This window comes from Pseudopipra pipra, chromosome 2, assembly GCF_036250125.1.
Source record: "Pseudopipra pipra isolate bDixPip1 chromosome 2, bDixPip1.hap1, whole genome shotgun sequence".
Lineage (NCBI taxonomy): Eukaryota > Metazoa > Chordata > Aves > Passeriformes > Pipridae > Pseudopipra > Pseudopipra pipra.
This window is the reverse complement of record NC_087550.1, coordinates 4,498,681-4,523,459: the sequence shown is the minus strand read 5'-3', so window position 1 is coordinate 4,523,459 and position 24,779 is coordinate 4,498,681. Positions and strand designations below refer to the sequence as shown.

At 45.6% G+C, this 24,779-nt stretch overlaps 1 protein-coding gene across 2 annotated transcripts in view; it reads left to right on the top strand.

Moving 5' to 3' along the window:
• The first annotated feature begins 984 nt into the window (after positions 1 to 984).
• The window catches only part of LOC135408226 (uncharacterized), a 34,810-nt gene continuing 11,015 nt past the window's right edge, over positions 985 to 24,779 (top strand). The window contains exon 1 of one of the 2 annotated variants that reach the window (XM_064643506.1): positions 985 to 2,659. Coding sequence is in view for 1 of the 2 variants with exons in the window: in XM_064643504.1 (XP_064499574.1) it covers positions 24,389 to 24,449 (61 nt within the window). In the remaining variant the exon portion in view is untranslated. Of the gene's footprint in view, positions 2,660 to 24,326; positions 24,450 to 24,779 lie in introns of those variants that run through there. The other variant, XM_064643504.1, reaches the window with a different exon arrangement.

The following is a 24,779-nucleotide window of genomic DNA, read 5'->3' as shown; positions in this document are numbered from 1 at the left end:
TTAGTTGAATATTCAGCAGGAGATTGTCATATGTCTTAAAATCTACTGCCCCTGCTGAATATTGGGATCCAGCAGAGTGGTTCCATAAAAGAATGGAGTCAACTAAGCACCAAACATTTATGGACATCCTGTGCACTACTGAGGTATCTGGTGTCAGATATTTTCCTTAAAGGGGATTCAGGGCTGCCCCTTTTCTAATAACTGATACACATTAGGACATGGACCAGACGTGTTGGACTCACAGTTGGTCGACAGCAATCACAGATGCAAGTGTAAGCAAAGAGAAAAACCCAGCCATACTTACACTTCTTTAATAATGACAGCCAAAAGACTTATTATTCTCCTAAGAGTATTTTAAATACGAAATTACTTTTTAGACACCAGAACCTGATTTTCTTACTTGCTACCTCACCTCTTCTTTCTCCTCTAAGATTTTCAGGCTTGGGCAGAAAGACTCAACAAAAAAGCAATTTGATGTCTTGTCTACTCTGGCTGGATTCTCTCAGTTGCCAGCCTGGCATCCCTGCTGAGCTCCAACAACCACCAGGAATGCAACTCTCAGGCAGAGTGCTCTTACGAATGCCATCAGCACCCAAGACAAGAATTTTTCCATCACTATTTACTATTTTGAGGCCAAAACCAGACAAACAGTAAGCAACAGCAGTTAGCAGTTGCTGCAGGAAAAAAAAGCAGAAGAACAGGGAAAATACAATGGTAAGAAAAATCCCACTTTATTTTAAAAAGTACGAATCAAAGATGGCAGGGAAGGGATACCACAGGGATGAATCTATAACCAGAGAGCCACGTGCACCCTGGGTAAAGCTGAGATCACATACAGGAATATTTTTAAAGCATTTAAGACATTACTTTCTTTCCCCCCTCTTTATAGATACTCACTACCAGTTTGAATCACTTCAAAGATGCTGTACTCTGCTTGAAGCTACCAATCTCTCTGGACAACCAATACCTCTGGACAACTAGTCAAGCTCCAGATGGCATTGACTGAACTGGACAGATGAGTGCTGGTGCAAATAAACACAGCAAACTGATGGGTGCCTGGTCCTGGACTGCTTCATCCACCGAAACCAGTTATTTAACAGTGGGTAATAAGGGATTGGATTGTGTCAGAATCAAGGAGACAGCTCAGATGAATGGAACAGTTTTGGACCCTGAATGCCAGAGACCACAAAACCACCAGTCCTGAAGTCTTTTATGCTATGTGCCAAAGCCGGACAGAAAGAAAGCGAGCAAGCAAACGAGACAGACTGCAGTCTTGACCTGAAGAACCATGAAGAAAAAAATAATCAGATAAGCAAAAAAGAAGCCTTATCAAAAAAACCCCAAACAAAACAACCCCCCCCAACCCACCCAAAAAAACCCCAAGAAAAAACCCTCCAAACCTTCAAAGTTAATAATATCAGGCCCTACTTAAAATATCTGCTGAATGCTGGAGTGGACCACCCCTGCAGATGGGTTGTTTCCAAGGCAATAGACAAAGGGAGGCTGCTTTCTGCAGCCCTGCAGCTCTCAGGATTTTGCCACTACCGAGAATTTCTGCTGCAACAGTCTGGCAGAACAACCCAACCAAGCTATTTACATGCTGCAATGTGTACCAGATGGGCCACCCCCGCTCCAGAGCAGGAGGAGTCAGAACCATGTCCACACACACACACCTTTCCCCCAGGCAACTCTCCACAAACAGAAGGGTTTTGCTCGGGAAGCTGTCAACAAACAGGAACTTTGGAGGAGCAAATCCACCAGCATTTCAGAGGTGGTACCAGCACCTGACAAATGCCCAACAATCACCACCCCGGGAAACATCTAAGCAGGCAGACAAAGTAGAAAGAAGAGTTTCCTTCTGACCCTGCAAAAACTTCCGAGCTTGGGTTGCCACTGACACACTGCTGCTATGCTCAGATTTGCTATGGCAGCTCAGCAGAAAGCAGATAACCTTTGTACAATCAACAGGGTAGTCTGGAGAAAGATTCCCATGATCACAGTCATGTCTCTGTGAAAGGAGGGGACAAACCTCATCAACAGAGGGGAACTTCCATCAGGGATTTCATCTGTTACTAGCAAAGGCACAGCCTTGGGCGTATGGGGTTATTGCTTGAATGTGGAAACCGAAACAGGGACGTGTGGATTTACTGCAGGCAACATCCACAGCTTTACTAAAATGAGACATGAAGGATACCCAATTTGGACCTCCAACAGGGGCTTTGCAACCACACCACACTGTTCCTGGGGCCTCAGCTTTAGCATTGTGATAGCTTATTTTTGTAGCTGGATCCTACAATGTACGTTCTTTGCCTCGGCTACTCGTTTTCCCTTCCGAACACTCAGCTCTGCTTTCCCCCCATGGCTGGTACTGAGGTGTGGGGGTTATGGGAGCTCCATCCTTCCAGCTTCTCGTGCTCCTGACGCGCTTCCAGCAGCCGAGCGCTCTCCGGGCGCAACAACAGCACCAACTCCAAATTCAGAAGGCAGCGCTCAAACCTTCCTCTCCCCAGCTATTTTTTTGGGCGGGGATAGATAACGCTCGCGGCAAAGCCAAAAGGTGAAGACTCTTTTTTTTTTTTTTTTAAATCACAGAAAGCCGTTCACCACGCGGCTGCCCGCATTTCTCTGGGGCGCGATGGGAGCCCCCCATCGCTGCCAGGTTTGTTCCTGAACACGACGCCCGCCTTCCTGCGCGGCTCCGTGCCCGGCTGGGGCGCGGGGGGACGGGACGGGGAGGACACCGAGGAGGGGGAATGCAGGAGGGGGCGAGCGCGAGGCGGCTTCAGGCAACAAGGGATTGGCACGGGGCAGGGGTGCGAAGGTGGCGCGACCGGAGGCAGCGGGTGGGAGCCGGGGCGAGGGAGGGACCCGCTCTGCCGCAGGTGGGAAGGGGCGGGAGGGGGGAAACTCTATTCCGGCATCGTCAGTAAGGGATGCGAGCGCACAGGGACGGCAGCAAAAGGGACACGCCGGCCCTCCCCTTGCTCCGAGCTGCGTCCTGTCCTGTCCTGTCCTGTCCTCCTCCGGCTCCATCCTCGGCAGGGCCGGCACACGAAGGCCCTGCGGTCAGAGGAGGTGTCAGTCCCCGCTCCTACCTGCGGGCGCCGCTCCCGCCCGGCCTCCCGGCTTCCCGATCCGCGGGCAAAGGGCGCTTCCTGGGCGGGGCAGCGAGCTGGGATGCTGCCGGGATACTCCCGGGATACCCCTTTCCCCCCCGGCAGCCCTCCTCGTGCCCCCCGTGCGGGAGCCCCTCCCGGGGCACCGGGACCGCCGGGAGCAGGGATGGGCTGTTCGCCTTTGGAGCTGCCCCTCTTCAGGAGCCTTAAGCCTGGAACCTGTCCCAGGGTGTTGCCCAAAGGGCGGGTCCTTGCCCATCCCAGGGGTTCGATGCAGCGCTGTGGGTTTGTGGCCCGCACATGGGTTGTTTCATGTGCTGGAGCGCTTCCCCTTGTGTCCTGCTTTCGGCTGGATGCAGTTCATTTCTTCTCAGTAGCTGGCACGGTGCTGTCTTTTGGGTTCAGAATGAGAAATAGCGTTGGTAACGCGCTGATGTTCTTGGCTTTTGATAAGTCGTGGTTTATTGTAATTCAGTGTTTTGTGTGTGTGTGTGTGTCTGTCTGTCTGTCTCATACACTGCCAGAGAGAAGGTGCACAAAAGGAAACTGTGAGGGAGCGTAGGTGGGACAGGTGACCCAAGCTGCCCAAAGGGATATTCCACTGGATATTCCCCAGCATATGAACTGGGGGGAGTTACCCAGGAGGTGGGCTGATCCGGGTTTGGGAAAGAGGTCTGGCGTCGGTCAACAAGTGGTGACTGATTGTATTGTGCATCACTTGTTTGGATTTTTTTCCTTTCTCTTTTTATTATCATTATTATTTACCATTATTATTGTATTTTACTTTGTTTTCAACTATTAAACTGTTCTTACCTCAACCTGCAAGTTTTACTGTTTTTTCTCCTCCCCATTCCAGCAGTGTGGGGGGCAAGAGAGGGAGGTTAAGCGAGGGGCTGTGTGATGCTTATTTTCCAGCTGGGCTTAAACCACGACACAGGTGCTGTAAGATCACACTATCAGGCCCAAATTCAGGGCAGAGGGGAAGCAGCTGAAGTGGGGTGCATAGTACTTGTCAGTGGTACAAAGCAGGGCACACAAAAGCCCCCAGCAGCTCCCTCTGAGGGCACCGTGCTATGCAAAGTTGGAGAAGAGACAGGAAGTCACTGTTCTGGAATTACTTCCTTTATTTGGAGTTTCCCCAGTGGAATGAAATGTACACGTGGTTTTACAACACGGCACCTGCTCTTAATTTCTCCAGGTGTCTCATACCTGAAGGGAAAAAAGGTAGATAACCGTGTGATTTCATGAAATGTCGTGGGAAATGCGAGAGCTTGGCTTTGTGCTTGAATTCTTCCCTCTCTGATGTTGGAGGGCTTTTCTTGCCGTAGTTTGCCGTTTTCTTTCCACGGTGATCACCTGGGTTTTCCTGCTACCTTACCAGAGGACCGGGAGCGGGTTTGAAGACGGAGGAAGCCACCCTGTGGCCACAGGCAGGAGGCAGCAGAAAGACTTCATGAGGCCGTAAAAAATATGTTGCTTTTCACCTTGGCCACTGTTTCCCAACAGATAAATACACTGTCTTTACGGGTGATGGTTTTTTCAAGCCACCACTTGTTTCTAGGTGATAATACAGAAAATTACCTGGCCTTTATAGGAGCTAAAACATCCAAATACATAGTGTGTGCTTAGCAGTGGTACAAGACAGGCTGGACATGAGATGAGTACCCAAATGAGGGCAAAGAAATGAGAGGTTTATCCAGGAATCTGAAAACCTTTCCTGCTAAGGAAATGAAAAATACTCAGCCTCCAGATTCCCTTTTCACTCCAAGCTATTGTTAGCAGGGCACAAGTGACCTGAATTAGCCAGAAACCTTAGTCACTGTGTACCCTGAACTGTATGGGAATGGCAGCAAGAGACAAACGAACAGGGTACAGTGTTGTCACGTGGAGGCTTTGTTTGTTAAGGTTAAAACATCAATTTGCATTAAAGAGTTTTTCTGTTGGAGAAGTGGTGACTGATACAGGCTCATTAGGCTCGCAGCCTGCAATTTCACAGGCTGTGTACAGATGGAGAAATGGTTGCCAACAAAATAAGATGGGAATACTGAAGTAGAATGAAAGGGAAAACACAGCCCCACCAATTTACAAAACAGTACAACTGACAGGCACAGTTGGTGCATCTTTGTTGTGCTCCTACCATACAGCACATTTGCTTAGAATTGTGGAGGGTTGAAGATCACTATGTTCACAGTCAGACTATTAATGTATGCAAAAGAATGAAAGAGAAAACTGGCTGCTTGCTGGATCTCCATCACTGGAGGTTTTTGAAACGTGGCCAGACAAAGCCCTGCCTGACCTGATCTGGTGCTGGTGATAGTTTTGCTTTGAGCAGGAGGTTGGATTCCAGAAGTCTCGGTTCCAATCAGTTCTGTGATTTTTTTGTGACCCACATTTGGGCAATTATGGGTTGCCATACAGGCTGCATCCCGCAGTCAGTTCAATAATTAAAAGTTGGTAATTTGGGAGAAATCGTCATAAAAAGATTTGGCTGTCTTGAAAATGTATAAAGCAATAAAGTGCACAAAATGGGTAATGTGACCATATTTCAAGGAAAAGGAAAAGTAGCAAAGTGTCTCCAGGTCAATATAAATGGCAAGCCAGCATTTATTAGATCGCTATTAAAATAGAACTGCCTGAATCTAGACTGATGCTATTGAAAAAGCTCTTGCATTTCAAGATACCTGTAACAGTTCATAAACACCATCATGTCAAGCCTTGGCTCCATTTTTTACTGTATCAGAGCAATTTCAGTGTTTGATGACCTTGAACTTCAGCTGGCTAGTGATTTAGGAGTCACCTTTCCTTTTTTTTTTCTGTTTTGACATGGATGATATATCAGTTTTGAAAGGCTCTGTGCTTTTAGTGTTAGAAGTATTTTGTCTTTAAAAAGTCCACAGTACTTAAATAGTTGAAATGACCAAACCCCCCCCCCCCCCCATGTCGAATGAAGAGCTTGTTGGAGAAAAGCAATGAAAAAACCTTGGTGAGAATAAAAGTAGATAAGGAGAAGTACTAAACTGTTTTTCCAATTTGCAGTAAGCTCTAGCTGGCCTTCACCTTTACAGGTCTCTGTAAGGAATGCCCTTCCTACCCAACAGCCTTTACAGTAATTCATTTACACTGAGCAAAACTGCCATCTGAATAGAAGGAAGTAAGCTTAAAAAAGACATTTGAAGGATTGTGGCTGCCCACTGAAGATTGTTTCTTAAACTTAGGTATTGATCAACCATTTTCATCTGCACTGAAAGAACTTTTGCTGAGGAGGGACGTATCAATCACTTATAGGCAGAGAGCACCAACACTCTGAAGTGCTGCTAAAAGAGAAATAAACAAGAACATTTTGCTATCTCACTCTTCTTCAAGCCCATTTGACAGGAAACTCTATTCCAAGTATTTCAGCTCCATCAACACATGCAGTTTTCCATAGCCTGCGTAAGATTGCTTGTTAACACTGCAAAAAGTTAAGTGCTTTCCAAGAAGACAATGACAGCCCTTGGTTTAGATGTGAAGTATTAAATCTTCCCCCTCTCCCAGTAGTTTCTGGTACGGGAATTACGGAATCACAGAGTGGTTGAGGTTGGAAGGCACCCCCGGAGATCACTTAGTCAAACCCCCTGCTCAAGCAGGGTCAGCCAGAGCAGGCTGCTGAAGGCCATGTCCAGTTGAGTTCTGAGTATTTGCACATCTCCATTGCATTGCAGGGGGGGGGGGGGAAAAGTGCATGAAGTGCTAACACCAGATTGATTGAAAAATTGGAAAGGAAGCAGTTCCTGTGTCAGTGCTAAAATGTGACTGCCCCAATCTAGGCATGTGCTTGTGGAAAAAAACAGGCAAACAAGCAAACTGCCAAAAGCTGGGCTGCATCACCATGTCATGTTCCATTTCTTAATCGTTCAGGCCAACTCTGTTGTGTTCCAAGGAGATACACATTCTTCAGCCTACAGTATGTGCCAGTAATCTGAGGGGATTCCATCTTAAGGTATTCATATTGTGTCTGGGTAATAACTGCTGCTTTGAGCTTCTTGCACTGAATTGTATCTGCTAGCAGCCTTAAAAATGGATGCAGAAAGAAATGCTTTCTGTCAGGAGACTCAAGGACATCTGTGACTTCCTGGAACTAAAATGGCCATCAGAGCTATGACAAACGCACGATCAGGGCAACCCTTCGTTGCCACAAACTTCTTGCTAGGTTTGGTTCAAGCTTACTGGATAAATTGCAGATTTTCCAAATAAAAAAAAAATAAATGTGTGCATATCCATGGATCTGCTGTTTTGTTTACAGATGATGATACACTCTCCCTTTTTGTAGAAATCAGCCTCAGTGCGTTTGGCCAATTAGACATGAAATGCAAAATCAAAGTTACATTTTGTGCACCTGGTTCACCACTTTGGCAAGTCACATGTGGTTGAGGAGATTTGCTGTATTTGATGTTTAACCTCCCCTGTAAAGCAGTACAGTAATCCTTGAGGTTTGCATATGAACACACTTGTAGACCATCAGCCTGTAGCTGATATGTGTGAAGGTTATTGTGAGGAACCTGTGACGGACCCTTCCCTCACCCAGAAAGAGGAGTTGCTGGCGTTGTGTGATTTTTAAGACTCTCTGAGTAAAACAGAAAGAAAAAAACACTTCCAGAGATAAAGGAGTGTAACAGCTGGGGGAGGAGAATCAACCAGTGGGTAAACAGAGGCATTCCCAGCACTGAGTAACTGGAAAAAAAATAAATTCAAGAGAAGACTAGAACAAAGAACAAGTGAACACACCTGTGTGAGTTTATCAGAGCTGGCCCCCAAGCTCCCAAGGCTCCCGGGGCACCTGGCCCACAGACTGGTGTAAGCTTGTCAATGGAGGCTGTGTTTATATCCCCAAAATAGCTTGCCAGTTACAGGAGTGACTTATCTCAGTTGCTGATTGCCCAATTACCCATTACCTGGATTTATGGCTTTGGCTATGCTCTTATAAAAACCAGATAAGGGCTGAAAGCTGGAGAAACCCTGAAAAGCAACTGGGAAGCTGTGCTGAGAAGTTCCTTCAACAGCTGCTCAGTTTTGTCACATCTTTTGGAGACAGACAGGATTTAAACAGTTTGCTGGTTAAATAGGCTAGATATTTTTGCTTTCCTGCGAAGCCTGTTTCCTCATATGAAGGGAAAGGGAGACTGGAGGAGGATGTGCATGTGCACCTAAGAGAGGGAGCTGGCCCAGTGGGAATCCCTGTGCCTTGGTACCACGGTGGTTGTTGGGGCCAAGACGTGGGGAAGGGTGGGAAAGATCTGGAAGGAAAGGGGGCGATGCAGGGAAGAAGCAGTGCAGAGAGGCTGAGAGCTTGTTGTGGGAAGAGGCTGCTAGGTGAGGGAGTGTGGCTGCAGGGAGCGTGTGGGCGTGTGTGAGGCTTCAAGGAGCAGCAGGGGAGAGGGCACAGCATCTCTTGCATTTTGTGGCAGCAGTAGTGTGGCCAGCAGGACCAGGGCAGTGACTGTCCCCCTGCACTCGGCACTGGTGAGGCCACACCTCAAATCCTGTATCCAAGTCTGGGCCTCTCTCCCCGAGAAAGACATTGAGGTGCTGGAGTGTGTCCAGAGAAGGGCAGTGGAGCTGGGGAAGGGTCTGGAGCACAAGTCTGATGAGGAGCAGCTGGGGGTGTTTAACCTGGGGAAAAGGAGGCTGGGGGGGGGTGTGTCCCTCTTGCTCTCTACCTGAAAGGAGGTTGTAGCCAGGTGGGGGTTGGCCTCTTCTCCCAAATAGCAAGTGATAGTACAAGAGGAAATGGCCTCAGGTTGCGCCAGGACAGGTTTAGATTGGATATTAGGAAACGCTTCTTCACTGAGAGGGTGGCCAGGCACTGGAAGGACTGCCATACTGAATCACACTGAAGATCCACCTGAAGGTAAAGGCCCTGCCTGTAAGAAAGGCAAGCACAGAGTGATGCTTCCTCTGTGAGACACTTCCAAGTCAAGCTTACTTGTGCCCTGACTACTTTGCCCAAAGGTTGTACCCACAGCTTTACAATCATATAGCTGCAGCAGCAGTACTATCTGTGTTCTAGCCTACACTGTGATTTACTTCACAGTTTTACAGGGTTTTATTCAATAGTGTTTTACTTGCAGATATCTGAACACGATATTCTAGTAAACATCTTACTCTCCTGAGTTTTCTGTGTCTGCAAGAAGTATTACCTACTGATTTTTCAGTATTAAGTTCAGGATACAATCTTAGAGGTCTAGAGGAAGAACTCTACATACATATATAAGGGCAAGTGCCCTTAAAATGCACAAGTTTTGCAGCAAAACACTGTAATTCGTTCCTCATGTCTTTCACTGGGGTGTTTCAGACTGCTTGAAGTATAATGCAGTCTCCCTTGCTTAATTGATGCTTGCCTGTGGGAGGAAAAAAAGGCTTGTTTATGCATCATGGATGAAACACTCTCAAGAAAAAAGCGAACGTCGTAGATCACGGCCTGCAGTAGTGCTTGGAGTCTGGCATTGATGGAACCTGCTGTTGTCTGCCACTGAGTTTGTAATACCCAGATAGATTTCAACATCACACTTGGTGATTTGTGAGTCAGCCCTCTCATTCTCTTCTGTTTGCGTTCAGCAGAGTGAATTAGGAGATCAGTTTCACTTGGGGCGGAGAGTCTGTGTCGGAGCATTGATTAACTCTTTGGGAAAAAAAACAAACACACAAAAAGATCATACAGGGCAGCAGAAGTTAGGCATATGCATTCATTTTTCCAGCAGTTTTCTGGGAAAGTGGCAAGGTGCTGCTGATGCAGCCCTGTGTATGGGGAACAGCATTGGGAAGACGACCAGAATGGATGAAGTGAAGCATCTTGTACAACTGTGGGAGAACTGGAAGGAGAAGTATGAATGAGGTGATAATTACCTGTTTTTGAAAGCTTGCTTTTCACCAGAGAGAACTTGTGACTTGTTTTTTATAGCCTTTGCTCCACTTTGTTAATTTTTAAAATTACATAAATGTCTCAGGGTGTGCTAAGAAAGCTGCATTTTGCTCTCAGATATCTGGGGAATGAGACATTTGTGTACTGAAGGGGTCAGTCTTTCCCCGCTTTTTCCCTCAGGCAGTCTGTTGTTGAATTACCTCATTTTAGGTGATGGCTGATCCAGGAGTTAAACCACATTAACATGGCTATTTGTTTAAATATGTATTTTGCCAGCCCCATCAGGGTAATCGTGTTATGCAAAGTAAATGGTCGCAGCCTCGGGTCCCATCGCAGCTTCATTTCGATTGGAACTGATCTGCTGACAAGCTCTGAGTGAATCTGTGTACCTGGAATTGCAGGCACGAGCCTTATCTGCCCAAAGGTAATGCCATATGCAAATTATTTGGGCTCCAGTGGTGTGTGGGTGCTGGGAAGAAATTATTAACAATGATTATGAGGCTACTGGAGGGCTAGTACTCCGTGCAGGTTCTGCATGGCAAGCCTGTCAGAGGGAGGCTGAAGTCATTCTCCTGAGCCTTCCCTAATTACAATGACTGCCTGAGGATCCAAGCAGGACAAAGCTCAAAACAAAAAGCTGAAATGGAGCAGCACATAAATATGTGCACAGTTACGTGCACACCTGCACACACGCCTTCACAGCACGAGAACAATGAAGGGCACGCTGATGTTAACAAGACCAGTGAGTCTGCTGGTGGAGGTCGACATCTTTCCACTTTGAACTCAGGATAAAGCTATAGCTAAAATGCTGACTTACCTCTATTTATCAAATCTTGCTTCTGCTTTGGGCTGTGCAAAGACCCAGCCACTTACTGGCTACCTGATAAACGTGCTGCCACTTTTCCATGTGATGAGGAACATCACCAGTTTAGTGTGGCAGGGACGCAGAGGACCTGTGCCATTCCTGGCATATCTGCAAGGGGTTGGATGGATGGAGGCTTCTGGGCATCTGCAGTGCCTGTGGAGGTCACTTAATGAATCTGTGTGTAGACTACGGTGCAAGGATTGATACTGGGGAAGGCACAGCCGAGACAGCCTCTGTCCACCTTTGTTACAGCAAAATATGTTAATTATTGGTGTAGCTGCTCTCCTTCGGAGATCTTTTGAACCTGAATGACATTTGCTGCCAATAGCACTGACAGTCATGCAGCTATTTTTCTGGTTTCATTAAATCACCCTGTTGTTTAAGATCTCTGACTTGCTGCAGGACTGCACATGGTTTAGATTTCATGCATTTGCTGGCTTTTTTCAGTGGCAATTGCAGTGCAGGGCTCTGAAAAGTGAACGACAGCCCTTTCCCCCAGGAAAGAAAGCCTGTAACCTTTGGGTTTCAGGTACAGTTGGTGAGCCAACCTGGGCACTCCATGGGCAGCAAGAGCTTTCTGTGATGACACCTTTTGTCTGGGAGAAGTCTTCATCCGTATTCAGTTTTGGGATTTGGACTTGTTTCTTGCTATTTTAATATTTGCTGAAATCAGGCATTAAAGATGACACACAAAAGTGTATTTTGTTGTCAAATAAGGTAGCAATGTGAAAATTAAGGAGGCTCTGGTAAAGTTTGCACACTCTGTGCAAGTGCTTGACTTGTTGATTGTATGGCAACATATATTTTTAGTTAGGCTAAGATCTTTCAGATGTTTGCCTCTGAGATTTCTCTCTCATTTCTATAGGACTGTAAACAACAGCAAGTAGTTATTTGGGATAGTCACTGTGAGTCAGCTGACATTTGTTTCATTTTAAGGCTCTTGGATGCATGTTCTTCTCTGACCCTGTACTTGCAGAATTGGGGTCCAAGGCGTTGCTTGACAAGCCAGGAGGCAGCCTGTTCTCCTCCCCAGAAGTTATGTCCATTTTGTTTCTTATCCTGGATGTCAGCTCTGCACTGTGTGCAGTTTTCCTTGTTCTTTGTTGAAGTAGAGGTAGTGATTTGTGGGAAAATGGGAGGCAGCAAAGAACAGGTTCAATCCATAATCTGCTGCTCAAGTTGCAGCCTCGGTGCAGTGCTTGTGCTGCAAAGGGAAACTTCACCCTAATTTATGGGCTGCCTGTCAGGCTGGGAAGTCAGATTCTGTGAACTCCAGAAATAAGCTTACCCTCTGAGGTGACTATTCAGCTGGCAGAGAGGCTTCTCTAGGGACTTGAAGTCTTTGGGTTGCTGCACGGTGCCGCACTGTTCTACATACATTTTGTTTCCTTGGGGAAGGATCTGATGCTGCAGGTAACTGTGCTGCAGCTCTTTTTGGGAGACATCCTCGCACTTCTGATGATGAAGTTATGCACCTTACCAGACACAAACAGGAGCTTTCACAGTGGTGGAGTATTTTTTGCCGAGGGCCAGAGGAGAAGTCATGAGTCCAGACATGCAAGTCCCTCTCCATCAATTCATCTTCCTTGACTGATCTGCAGCTACACCTTTGGATTTCTTTTTGCTGTGAGAAATTTTCTGGTGGTGGCAGCCCCCACTGTCACACCTGTGGCACGGCAAAAAGGAAACTTACCCACAAATTCTTAGCAGATACTGCTCTGATGGTCATTGAAATACAGGATTTTTTTAAAAAATAAAATAGCCATTATATCTAAAATTTCTCTGCTCAGGTTCAGTAAGGAAATGATTAGCATGCAAGAGGAGTTTAAATGTTTCTCCTCACTTAGCTTCAAGCCATATCATTCACTAATGATAATGGGATTTAAAGGTTTCCTGGTGAACAAGCCCATGAAGAAGTGTATAGATAATAGCAAAGAAAAGGTCACTTCTGAAGTGTTACCTATTTTTCCTATTGCAGAATTATTTTAGAATTACTCCTGTTTTATAGCAATTATTGTAAATATTAAATATTATTTATTACAGCCTCCATTGTGTGCACTTGTTGTTCTTGATCGTAAGAAAATTGATTTAATTCTTAGTAATTCCCTAGCTGCAGCATGATTTTATGCTAATCTGGGATGGAATATCTGCTTTGGTATGGAAGTGTTCTTAGAGGTTTAGGCTCTGGGTTTATTAGCCTTAGGACCAGGATAACATTTGAGTGTTGGGTTGAAACAAAATTATGTTCCCAAAGTGTTTTAGCATGCTGCACTGGCTGTTGTTAAGTAGCTTCTGCTTGAAATTAATTCCACTGGGAAATAAAAGACCTCAGCTAATGGAATTACGTCAGTGCATTTGGAATATGAAAAAGGCAAGCAATTAAAAATAGAATATTAATTAATTAAGCTTGCAGCTTCCTCTTAAAGATTTAATGTTTGAAGGAGCGCTGTAATAAACTCTAGCAAGATAATACTAATAAAACAAATATAATTTGACAGAGTTGGCTTATTATATATTATTAATTGAGCATGAGTCGAGAGTTGTGTCTTAGTATTTACAGAGAATAAAAATGGCTGGTTCATTAGCTGTCAGCAATGCTTTTTAACAAGTGTCAGCTTATGCCATTTGTGGCTTTATTTCATAAAAAAAAAAAATCTTTTACAGACGTTCAAAGAAATTTCTCACTTAAGCTTCATGAAACTGCTAAGGAGGAAGGCCAGTACAAAACCATCTGTGGCACTTGGACAAGCTGGGGTTTAGTGATTAGTTAAAGATCATACACTTCAGTAGCTGGATTTGGAAGCGAATCCCAATTTCCAGTCTTCAATCCCAACCCCCAGGTGATGTTTTCAAGCCCAGATGTTTTCATTGCCAGAGTTTCAGCCTGATGGCTGCAATCATGTTGAACTGTTTGTTGGTGACTTTTTTTCTGTGTGCTGTGTCCTCAGCTCACAGTGGTATGTCTGTGACAGATGGGAGAGTGTATGACTGTTATTTTTGACCTTGACTATCCCCTGTTAGAGCAGCCTTTTTGGATCAGCTGGCACCAGGGATGTAGGTCCTCACAGCACAGCAACACTGGGCATGGTCGGAATATTCAAGTTTTTCTGGACACAGAGGCTGGGGCTCTGTGTGGTGGGGAAGGAGGATGCAGGACAGCACGCGGCCCTGGTGTGCAACAGCTCTCTCAGCACTGTCTGTACCAAAGAGGATTTCAGATAGGTGCGTATGGCGGGTGTAAATTCTCACTTTAAAGTCCGTGTCTCGATCTCTGCAGGGATCAGACACTAGTTTATGTTAGGATGTATATATTACATATCCAATGGTGGCAGCTTCTGCCTCTGCTTTTCACAAAATCATCGAAGTTGGAAGAGACCTTACCAAGATCGTGTGGTCCAACCACCAATCCAGCACCACCATAACCACCCCTAAACCATGTCCCAAGTGCCACATCCAGATGCCCCTTGAACGCTTCCAGGCACAGCGACTCCACCACCTCCCTGGGCAACTTATTCGAATGCCTAACCACTCCTTCAGTGAATTTGTTTTTTTTTCTAATATCTAATGTGAACCTCTCATGGCAAAATTTCATCTGAGTTCGTTTTGAGCTCATGTGATAATCTAAATCAGAACACTTGCATGTTATATTTAAGGTTTGTTACACTTGCAATTATCATCTATGCTTCTGCTACAAGTCTAAAAACAAGATGTTACAGTTAAGACTTTTAAACCCAACCATTTAAGCTCCTAAATGTGCCAAGCTCTTATTGAGCTTCCTTGTTTAGTTATTGGGTGCTAATTTTAGACTGTTTCACATCTTGGGGTTTTTTTTGTCTCTATCCAGTGCTTGAATTTGCCAGCTAGAAAAATTAGATCTTTATTTTGAAATAGGTATTAACATAGATATTGAGGTCAACCCAGTCCAGCAAGGTTTACTGAAAGCTGCCTTAACCTTCGTGAAGTCTGACCCGCAGTGGAATAATGTGGAGGTTTTGGGACTTATAAAATACTGATTAGGACTCTCCTCCCAATTCTGAGCATCCTGACCATCAAGATGTTAGAGTTTTTCAGGAATACTATGGCACAGGAGATTGAGAATGATGCGTTGTTCTGCCCTCCTGCTTCCCTCAGTCTTAGCAACCCCCTCTGCTTGTGCTTTCAGGGCTGCTGGAGGGCCCACAAAAATAAGTACTTCCTAGGGACTCCTTGTCTTCCCTGCTGCCTTTCCCTCTAGTTCCTGCATTTCACAGCCAGGAGTAGAGGATGGGAATGACTTTGCTCCTTCCACTGCTCACTTGATATTGTCAGTGCCCAGCAGGGCACTCCAGCTGCCCTGTCCTCCTGATAGCCCTGGATGTCGAAGCCAGTTTCATGTTTCGTGCTTCAGTGGCTTGAACTTGCTGCCTCCGACTCAAGCCAGAACAACACAGGAACGTGAGATAGAAAATGGGTTCTGATGACCCCACTGCATGGAGTGACTTGGTTTTTGTGCCCCTTAGTGCCCTCCCTCTGTTTCCTGGATGTAGGAACTGGAGAAATCTTTTTCCTTCTACCTTATCTGGGAAGACAGAACAGAGAGACCAGGAGGGGTTTAGGCTGTTTGAGATGTGTCCTGTCGTTATTTTGAGACAGCTGGGGGACTCAGCTATGTTATGGCAGGCGGTTTCAATGTGGGCAGGATCTTTACTTGCCAGGACAAAAGAGTCTTTGCCCAGAAGCAGTTAGCTTCTTAGTAGCAAGCAATTATCATTTGTAGGGGAGTTATTTTCGTTCAGACTACAGTAATTTTGTAACTCAGACATGCCAAATTCCTCTTATGACAAAAGGCCTAGAGTTAGTTTCCAATTCTGCAATAGCAGCTGTTGCAAATGTCAGGATCCAGTTTTGTATGGAAACTGTTAAAAATTACTGTTTGAGCTTTTCACAGTGTCAAAGACAATCTTCTAGATGTGTCCCTAGGCATTAGTAGTTATGATGGATGCTGATTCCAAATACACTCTTGCTGTGACTTGTGACTTCCCAGTAGGATTCTCTCTTCCTAAATCAAATCCAAGTACAATACTTCCTCAGCATGACAAGGAAATGGACCTTCTCATGGTGGGGAAACTGTTCAGGGGCTTCATTTGTTACCTGCTGCCTTCTCAAAAGCAAGCTCTGACTGCATGTAGGTTCTCAGTAGATAATTTGTAAACCTGTGTGACAATGCTTCCGAGGTAGTAGGAGATTTCAGGAAGCAGATACATGTGATCTCCTGTACATCCTTTAAGTAAATCACACATGCAATCATACAGAATATTCTGAGTTGTAAGGCACCCGCAAGGATCATGGGGTCCAACTCCTGGCTCTGCACAGGACATCTCCAAGAATCCCACCATGTTCCTGAGAGCATTGTCCAGGTATGAAGCATCCAGAGGAAAATTCCCACATTTCTTCCCTTCCATTCTCTGAGGGTAGCTGTTTTGAAGGATTGAAGTCTAGGAGTTTAGTTTGGCTGGGGGTGGCGGGATAAGGAGATGCACTTGTTTGTTTGGCAAGTCCCGAACACAACACTTGGGTGGTGTGAGCTACTCTGGCAGGTTTCCTTGTCCAGGGTCTGTGTTCTGGCTTCTGAATTCCAACAAGATGGTGAACCAATAGAGGTTCACTTCCCCCTGTACCAGGCCATGCTTGTGGTTTACTTGCCAGCAAGGGGAAAAGTAGAAGTGTAGGAATTTACACGTATCCTGGGCAGTCAGCATCAATGAGTGTGTAAGGCTGCATGGAGTTCCAATAAACTTTTGCTTACCCACCCTGGGCACGTCTTGCAGCAAAGAAAATCTGCGTAAGCACGTGGAATGGAAGAAACACTATTAAAATGAAAACAAGCTCTTGTATTACAAGTAAATATATTCAACCACTCTTATAGTGAATCTCTCTGTATTGGTTTCAGGCTGGTGTTTCAAGTAACTACAGTAAAGGAAGAATATTTCCAAGTAACAAGGGATACAAGGAATATCCCTGATTGTGGTCACTCTCTGTAGAATGTAAATTATCCCAATAATGAGCAGATTTTTTTTTTTCTCCCCTCAGGAGTGTAAGCATTTAAAGAAATCACAGAACTTCTTGATGAATCCAAATTATTGAATCTAACAGAGACAAAGCTGAAACACTCGGGGGGGAGGGGGGAAGAAAACACAGAAATGGCTTGGACAAATGGTTCATGGTTTTGGTACCACGAGGAATATGTGAACAGTTCTGAGACTGTTCTAGTCTGTCTCAGACTAGACAGGATCCAGGAACATGACACTGGCAGGTGCTTCACAGCAGCAAATGACGGAGATGGGATATCTGTATATGAAGATCCGTGGACAGGAATGATTCCTGCATTTGGGTGCTGAGCACTGCAACACTGGAGCATCATGTGTGAACTGGCTGGTTCAGGCAACAGATGTGTCCCCCTGGGCTCCTTTCCTGCTGTGTTTTGTAGTTGTAGGAAGTGATGGGGGCAGTGGGTAAAGCGAAATGAAACTCAGATGTTCTCCTTGAGAGGCATGACTTCAATTTACACTTTTTCTGAGTTTTCAGTAAATATACGAATCTAATAACTGTAGAAACTTGGCTTCAGCTGTGAGCAGACATTTCTGTTTGCTTTCTGCTTTAAACAAGATCCTTCCTCATGGAGGATGTCTCTCAGCTCAGCTTTCCCGTAATTCCTTACAGAGCATCCTGTAGCGAGTCCCTGCCCTCCTGAGAGTCCCAGTCCCCAGGCAAAGGGGCTCAGAAGTTCCTGCATCAGCCACCGGGCGGCAGAGGCACCGCAGGACCGCGTGTCTGAGAACCCTGCAAAGGTCCCGAGTGTGATGGGAGAGGGCAAAAGTGAGGGGAGGTGGTGGCGAGTTGAATCTCTCTAATTCTACATAATTCACTCCCTTTGGAAACGGGACAAAGTTAAGTGAAAGGTACTTCATTATTGGAAATCTGGAATAATTGGAGCGAAATTGTTGGGAACCCATGGGTTGTCAAGAAAAAGGGCTGTAGATTCGTGTCAAACTCCCTGTCTGGCTGTGACCGCTTTTGGGACTAGAGACCAAAAGTGGCCATCAGTGGGCAGTTTTAATTTTGACTACATTTTAAAGCTAATAAGGAAGACCTTTTCCCAGGTCAAATTGATTTTTGGTATGTTTGGGATAATTGGTGATGTGATAGACCTACTGGCAATTAGACAAGCCAGTCTTATAAGAGTAAGGTAAAGAATGAGAACAAACCCAAGGCATCTCCTTAGTCACTGCTAATCATGCAAACTCAGGCAACTGCTGTAGATGTGTCTCTGTTTCCTTTCCCTCCCCTTGTCTCTGTCACTCCTTCCATTCCCCCTGAACTGTGAAGGCCAAATAAACTGAGATTAACCCAGCAGGAGTGTTATTTGGCAGAAATATTCAGGTTCCGAACACAATCATGGCTGTGAAAACTAGTCTTTCCAGTCTGTTGCCTTTTTTTATGACTTCTGTTCCTGGAGAGACCCCCAGCTCCAAAATTCTAGTAAATACTGCCAGATTTCAGTCTCCAAGGAGATAAAGAGAAATGTGTATGAGGAAGAGCTCTAGAATAAAGAACCAGGGTGAGTATCAGCTGGATCTGTACACTACTCAGGGTCCAGGGGCTACTTTTAGAACATTGTCAGAAATTTCCTTCATGGGGGCTTGCACTTTCTGAAAATCTTACTCATTTCAGTGTTTCAGGGTGTGCAGGAATTTAATCTAGTCTGGAAGGGCCTCATTTCTTTGCTACCTTGGCCCCAGCAAAGCTACCTTGTTAAAGACAGTCATGACCAAGGACTTTGCAATCTGCCTTTTAAGTTCTAATTGTCTTGCTGAAGCTGTGCTTCCAGCTTTGATCCTATAAAACAGTATTTTTCATCCTCTTTCAGTTTGTGAACTCCTTAATTCTTTTTCTCTGTGGCACCGCTGGTCCCTATACAATGAATTTCAGTCTGCTGATAAGACAGCTCTTATCCTAAATGTCTCCTTGGCTAAGCACTTCTAGTAAGCAATACAAAGTTAAACGACCTGGGATTGGTTGGTTTGTTTGTTTGTTTAATCAAAGAATGTGTCTGTGCTGCTTTTTAAAGCTCATGAATGCTTTCATTTGCTGCAGGTACCAGGGGTTGCAGTTTCTTGTGTCTGGTAGCAAAGCTTCAGGAAAAGGCACAGACTGTGTTTCTTGTTGCTTTTTCAAGTCTTTTGACTGTCACATTAGGTTATTCATGTGCTGGAGTGTGACAAGATAGGGAATCCCTGTCATAACCACCTGCAATCTTGTGGTTGTAAAGCTGTTCTGGTGGCTTTTGTCCCCATTCTGTGCCATATTGAAAGATTTTCTTAAATGAGTCTGGCATTAACCTCATAACCACAGCAGATGTATTGCTCAAACACTGTTAAGCGAATCCTGCAGGGAATTTTAATTTATGAAATCTCTTTGCCTTTGTAAACAATCCTTATATGATTAGTTTGAAGATGGCAACGTTCGTGCAAATTCCAAAGTTCGCCTTCCGAGTTGGGATTTAGCAAAGTCTGTTTTCCCCTCACCAAAATGAAGCAAGGAGAAACAGGAGAATATGAGCAAGAGAGTCATTCATTAGAGATGACAGCAAAAAAGCACAGTTGTCCTGCACCAATCTGTGGCAGGTTGTATCCTAACCGGCCTTTGTTGTCCATTCACAGAAACAGATTTTCCTCCAACTCCAGCCAAACTGGCCAAAGCTCATAGGCTGTGGTGCTGTGCCTGCTGTCCCTCATGTAGCAGAGTAATTGAATCCATGTGTCTGAATAGCTCTGCAAGGGCTTTTGGGTTTGGTTTTTTTTCAAGCAAATGCAAAGCATTTCCCCCTGCACACAGTGATGCTAAATATAAATTGGGTAGTTTCTAGCAGTTATTCCATATATGGGCTCTTCTTTTTCACTTGTCATCATGGACCAAACTAGGAGAGCCATGTCAGAGAAACTGTATGTGGTTGGTGTGCTTGACCTGGACAGCTGGGATCCTTGTGTTCTCGTTCATCTCACCTTGCAGTGGGGTGGTTGATGAGTGCCAAGATGGGATGACAACGTAGCACAGCACCTACTCCACATCTCTGCTCTTTTTGGGGACCTGTCTGGATCTCTCCCCCACAGCTGCTGAGCAGTGGTGGAGTTGGGAGTGAATTCATGACTTTCCCCCTGAACTCCCTGGTGCTGGGGACAGAGGGAGAAGCCCCCATAGATACAGCAGGAGGAAGAAGAGAAATCCTGAGGGTGACAGCAACTTGCTGATGAGCAGAAATCTGAATCAACTGCTGTAATCCTGGCTGGTCTTGTTTAGCATCTGAGAGAGAGCTGGGAGAGGGGAGCTTGTGCATGAACTATGGGATCTGTGATAAGCACCTGGGTTTTAATTTGTCAGAAATGGGAGATGAAGAAGACCTCTGTCCTGCTTGTTGTTTCTGTATTCTTAAGGCATGGGACTGCTCTGCTGTGCATTACAGGGCTGTCTCAGAGCATGAGGCAGGGGGGCACCAAGTGCATGACATCAAGGTGCTTCTGCAAGCTTTTCTGCTTAGGTTACTTTGAGCAGAGATCTTCTGCAGATTGGATCCCCTGTTTGCTTCTGGGTCCTGTGCAGAGTCTCATCATCTTCTCTGTCCCTTCAGGATCCTCCCTGCCACGCATTGTTACTTATGCTGTACCTTTTAGTCAGAACAGCAGCATCTGGTTCTCTGGGTCCCAGGTAACCTCAGCATCAAACAGCAAAAGCAAAGGCTGTGGCAGGAAGTGTGAGACCAGGACCAGCAGTGTGTGACTCACCAGAGGTGCCTGAGGCGCAGCAGACCTGCTTCAGGGAGGTCTCCCAGGTTTGTCTTTGTGCATCACAATGGGTATCTGTACAGGTTTTCCTTTTTTCAGCCTGGTTGCTAAGCCCCTAACACAACAAAGTCCTCATCTGTGTTTGCAGGACCTTGGAGATTCCTTCCACCTCTTGGCAAGAGAAAGCTGAAAATACCCAGAGATACTCTGAAGAAGAGAGTGTGTCTCCATTGGCCCCTCTCACCAGAGATCTGACAGTCCCCATGGGGGCATTCCGGGAGCTCCAGAAATCCTGGCCCTCACTCTTGCAAGTGTTGGACTGTATCTTCCCCGGAGGTACCACAGTCTGGAGAAAACCATGTGTACCTTGACCATAATCAGGCTCAGAGCCTTTCTGTAGCAGTTCCTGATGTCATCATGTTTCTGCAATGTCCTTTTTTTAATTTGTGGGCTACTTTAAATGTCCCTGTCACAGGGAGACATCCTGTCACCTGTACTTGAGGCTCTGACATTAGCATTTGCTGCCGTTTTGGTTGCTTTTGCTACTTCTTTGATCGAGCAAGAGTTCAGAGTTCAAGCATAGCTCTCTGGAGAGTTTAATTTGACAAAGAAAGAATTCATATGAATATGAATCTTCATCAGCTTCTGGGGTCCTGCTGCCCCACACAGAGGCATCTCTCAGGTGTGCCCCCCATTCCTGCTTTGTGGCTGCACAGGTAAACTCTCCTGAGAGCCACTCAAAGCCTGTTTCAAAGAAAATGTCTCATGCATAAATAGCTGTAGGTGTGGATTGGACAGGTTGCAAACCTCTCCCTCCTTCCAGTGCTGTCCAGTCCTGGTTGTACCTGCTCTGGCAGCCTGTGGTGTAACCATGCTGCTCCACCACAGGGGATGGATGGACAGAAGGATGACTGCAGCTGTGCATTGCTGGAGCTGCAGGCTTATTTTCTGTTTCTGCTGAGTTTCTGGCATTTGGCTCTGTCAGCTCCCTCCAAATGAAACTGGGCCCGTGTGTTTCCCCGGTGAGTGCTGACATACATTAATGACAGTAAAAATAGGTGCACTGCTGACCAGCCTATGGAAAGGAAGATGTGCAGAGTGGATATGTACAGATTTCTTCGTAATATTCCACGGGTTATTTCCTTCTTTACTTGCTGACTCAGGTTTTCCAATCTCCCACGCTCCATCAATGCCTCATGTCACGTAAGGAGTGAATCTCCATTCTCCTTTCATGATGCCTTCAGGCTGAAAGGGCAAAATGGCCCCGTGAGCTTGCACCTCACCAAGTCAAAAAGGTTTTAGTTCATCTTCCAGCTACAAATTCTTGTGGGTTTTTTGATCTGTTTTCTCTTTTTCTCCCTTTTTCTACTCATGTTTTCTGTTAAGCCTCACAAGGTGTTTTTTGTCCGCAGCAACCCAATCACACAAATCTCTGTGTCATTATATAAAAAGGGGAAGTGAATTCTCTGGCAAGCCATGGCTCTTGTGAGCATTTATTAGCCAGTGCCAGAAATTAGTGCCTAATCTCATCTAAAAACTTCATTATATGTGAAACTTGAGAGAGTTGCTCTTAAAAGAGGCTGCTGATTGATGACAACACAGATTGTGTGTGTGCTGTCATCTTTATCCTGGCTGTGATTCCTTTTTGTTTTTTTTTTTTTCTTTTAGCTAGTGAGGATGTGAGGGACAGAAGAAGCCTAATGGGACTTCATATACTGGGTGATGTATGGGGCACTTGAACACAGAAATATTGAACTCATAAATGTACTCATTTGCCCTGGAGTCACTGAGAGGGAGACTAAATACAGGACACCGCAATGTCACAGTCATGCAGAGTCACCTCTGTAACAACAGAGTGACAGCAAAAGGGCCGTATTTTCCTTGTATTTTACTGCAAATCTGTAAATGAGCTCTCTGAGGCTGCTCTCATTGGCTGGAGGAGAAGGTGAACTTTTGCTGGATTAGTCTGTGTGCAGACCCCTTTTGCATCTTGGTTTTTTTTTTTCCCCTGACATTCTGAACATTTTGGGGTGCTATTTTGGAGCAATGCTGCACATGCTGTCTGTTCTGTCTCGTGTCTCCAGCACAGCACTGCAACCCTAAGCTCTACCAGCCTGCCCCTCAAGCATGAAGGTGAACAGAGGTTGAATGTGCACATCTGAGGCAGATGGCAAGCCTCAGTCTTGCAGGGGTATTTGAGAGACATTTTCTTCATGTTACTTCAGCAGCACAGAAGGAAATGAAAGTGTTTCTTACTGTAAATACTTTTTTCTCTCCCCCTTCCTCTGCACTGCTGTGAGTATCTGAAGACTCACTTCACTGCTTTTCTCAGAGAAGTCTATTTCTGTCTCAGATCAATTTAGGCCTGTCCTATGCACATATGATAGAGACAGGATGTTGCTGTGATAGCCTTGAACAAACTTGCAAGTTTGGGACACGGGGAGCAAGAGGTAAGATGTGATTGTCATGGATAAGAAGTCAGAGGGGCCGAACCAGTGGCTGAAACGTGAAATTTATCGAGCATAGCCAAATTGTTGGAAAAACAGGGCAGATCACAAGATAATGGGTTTACCCATTTCTCAGATATGAGTGTGTACATGTGATTCCACCATGTGGAGCTCCCTTAATGGGCTGTGTCCTTGTCTGTGCCCAGAGAAACAGCACAGAAGTATAGGGTTCCCAGTTGCATCCTCAGCTGATGTTTTAGTTACTCCTCAGCACATCTGCTGAGTGCATCTAAACAAAATCCAGGTGTTGGCTCCAATGCTTTAGCAGTTTCCTTTCTCCAGTGAGCGAGACATTTTGTGCTGTGTTGCTTGTGTAGCACACCTTGGCACTTGGTGCAACACACCAGTGTGCTTTAAGCCACCTCAAAGGATGCAAACAATCTATCTGGCCCTACCAGTCCCTGTAGATAACTGGTTTACAGGGGTTCTTCAGGACTGGCTTTTCAATCTCGACTCTGGTATCTACACTCCCAACAGAGCTGGGGTGTCTTTCAGGCTGCATTCAGTTTAGTTTTGCAATGCAATTAAGTTCCCATAACCTTTATTCTTTGCCTGGGGTGGCTGCATGGAGCTCTTTCCTGTGTGTCAGGTACCATTTGGTCACCAGAAGAGCCCAGCAAAGTTCAGGCTGGCAACATATTCTTTGGGAACAGAGGGTAAGCCTTGTCCCACACCTCCTCTCTGCTGGTGAGACCCTCCATGAGTGAGTGTTGCTAGTATTTCAGAAAACCAGCTGGTCTGCATGTGCAGTGCTTTATCTGACTGCACTGATTTCTCTTCCCTGGATGGGGATGCTGTACTTCGATAAACCAGAAAAGGATGAAAGAAAAGGGTTTTTTTCACCTTTGCCAGGTCTTGGCATTAGCATCTTCCTAAGTGGGGTGAGCTGACCAGGAGATATTTTCGTCTCTCCTCTCCACTCAGCCCTATTCTCACACACGCAGTTATCTCCAGTCTGCGGGACTTTGCAGAGCACACTGTGGCTTGTGTTGGTTCAGCCCGAGCTCAGTCACCCAAAACCTTGCAGGTCTATTTTGAACCATCATTCAATCTGTCCACCATGGAGTTTCTTTTCTTTTTTTTTCCCCCCACTCTTGCTTCTGACATCATTTCCTGAACACTATATTCACTGAGCTCTGTAGCCAGATCGTCCTCTCAGCATATGATGCAAGGCGCTCTTTAAAATGGATTTCGGCTCTCCTTTTGCTCTGCAGTGCTTGCTGGTGATAATAACTGTTACTCATGGTAAGTGGGATTTCTCTTTATGGAGTTGGCACGGATTCGTCTAGATGAGCAGATGCCTTAATTTTGCTCCAAGATCTTTTAAGGACTCCACCAGGTTTGGGGAGACATCAAACAGTGTAACCGCTAATGCATGAACGGGGCAGTCAGACCAAAGTAAGACAGATTATTTTTTTGGTAAACGAACGATAACTAACGGAATTGTACTTCCCGGGTGTACTGCATCCGTGAGAGCATTTCAGCGGAGAATGTAAAGTCCTTGTACAACACGGGGGTGGCTGGAGAGCAATGTGGTCCTGCTCCTAATTCTTGGTGTGACCTTGGGTTAGTCCC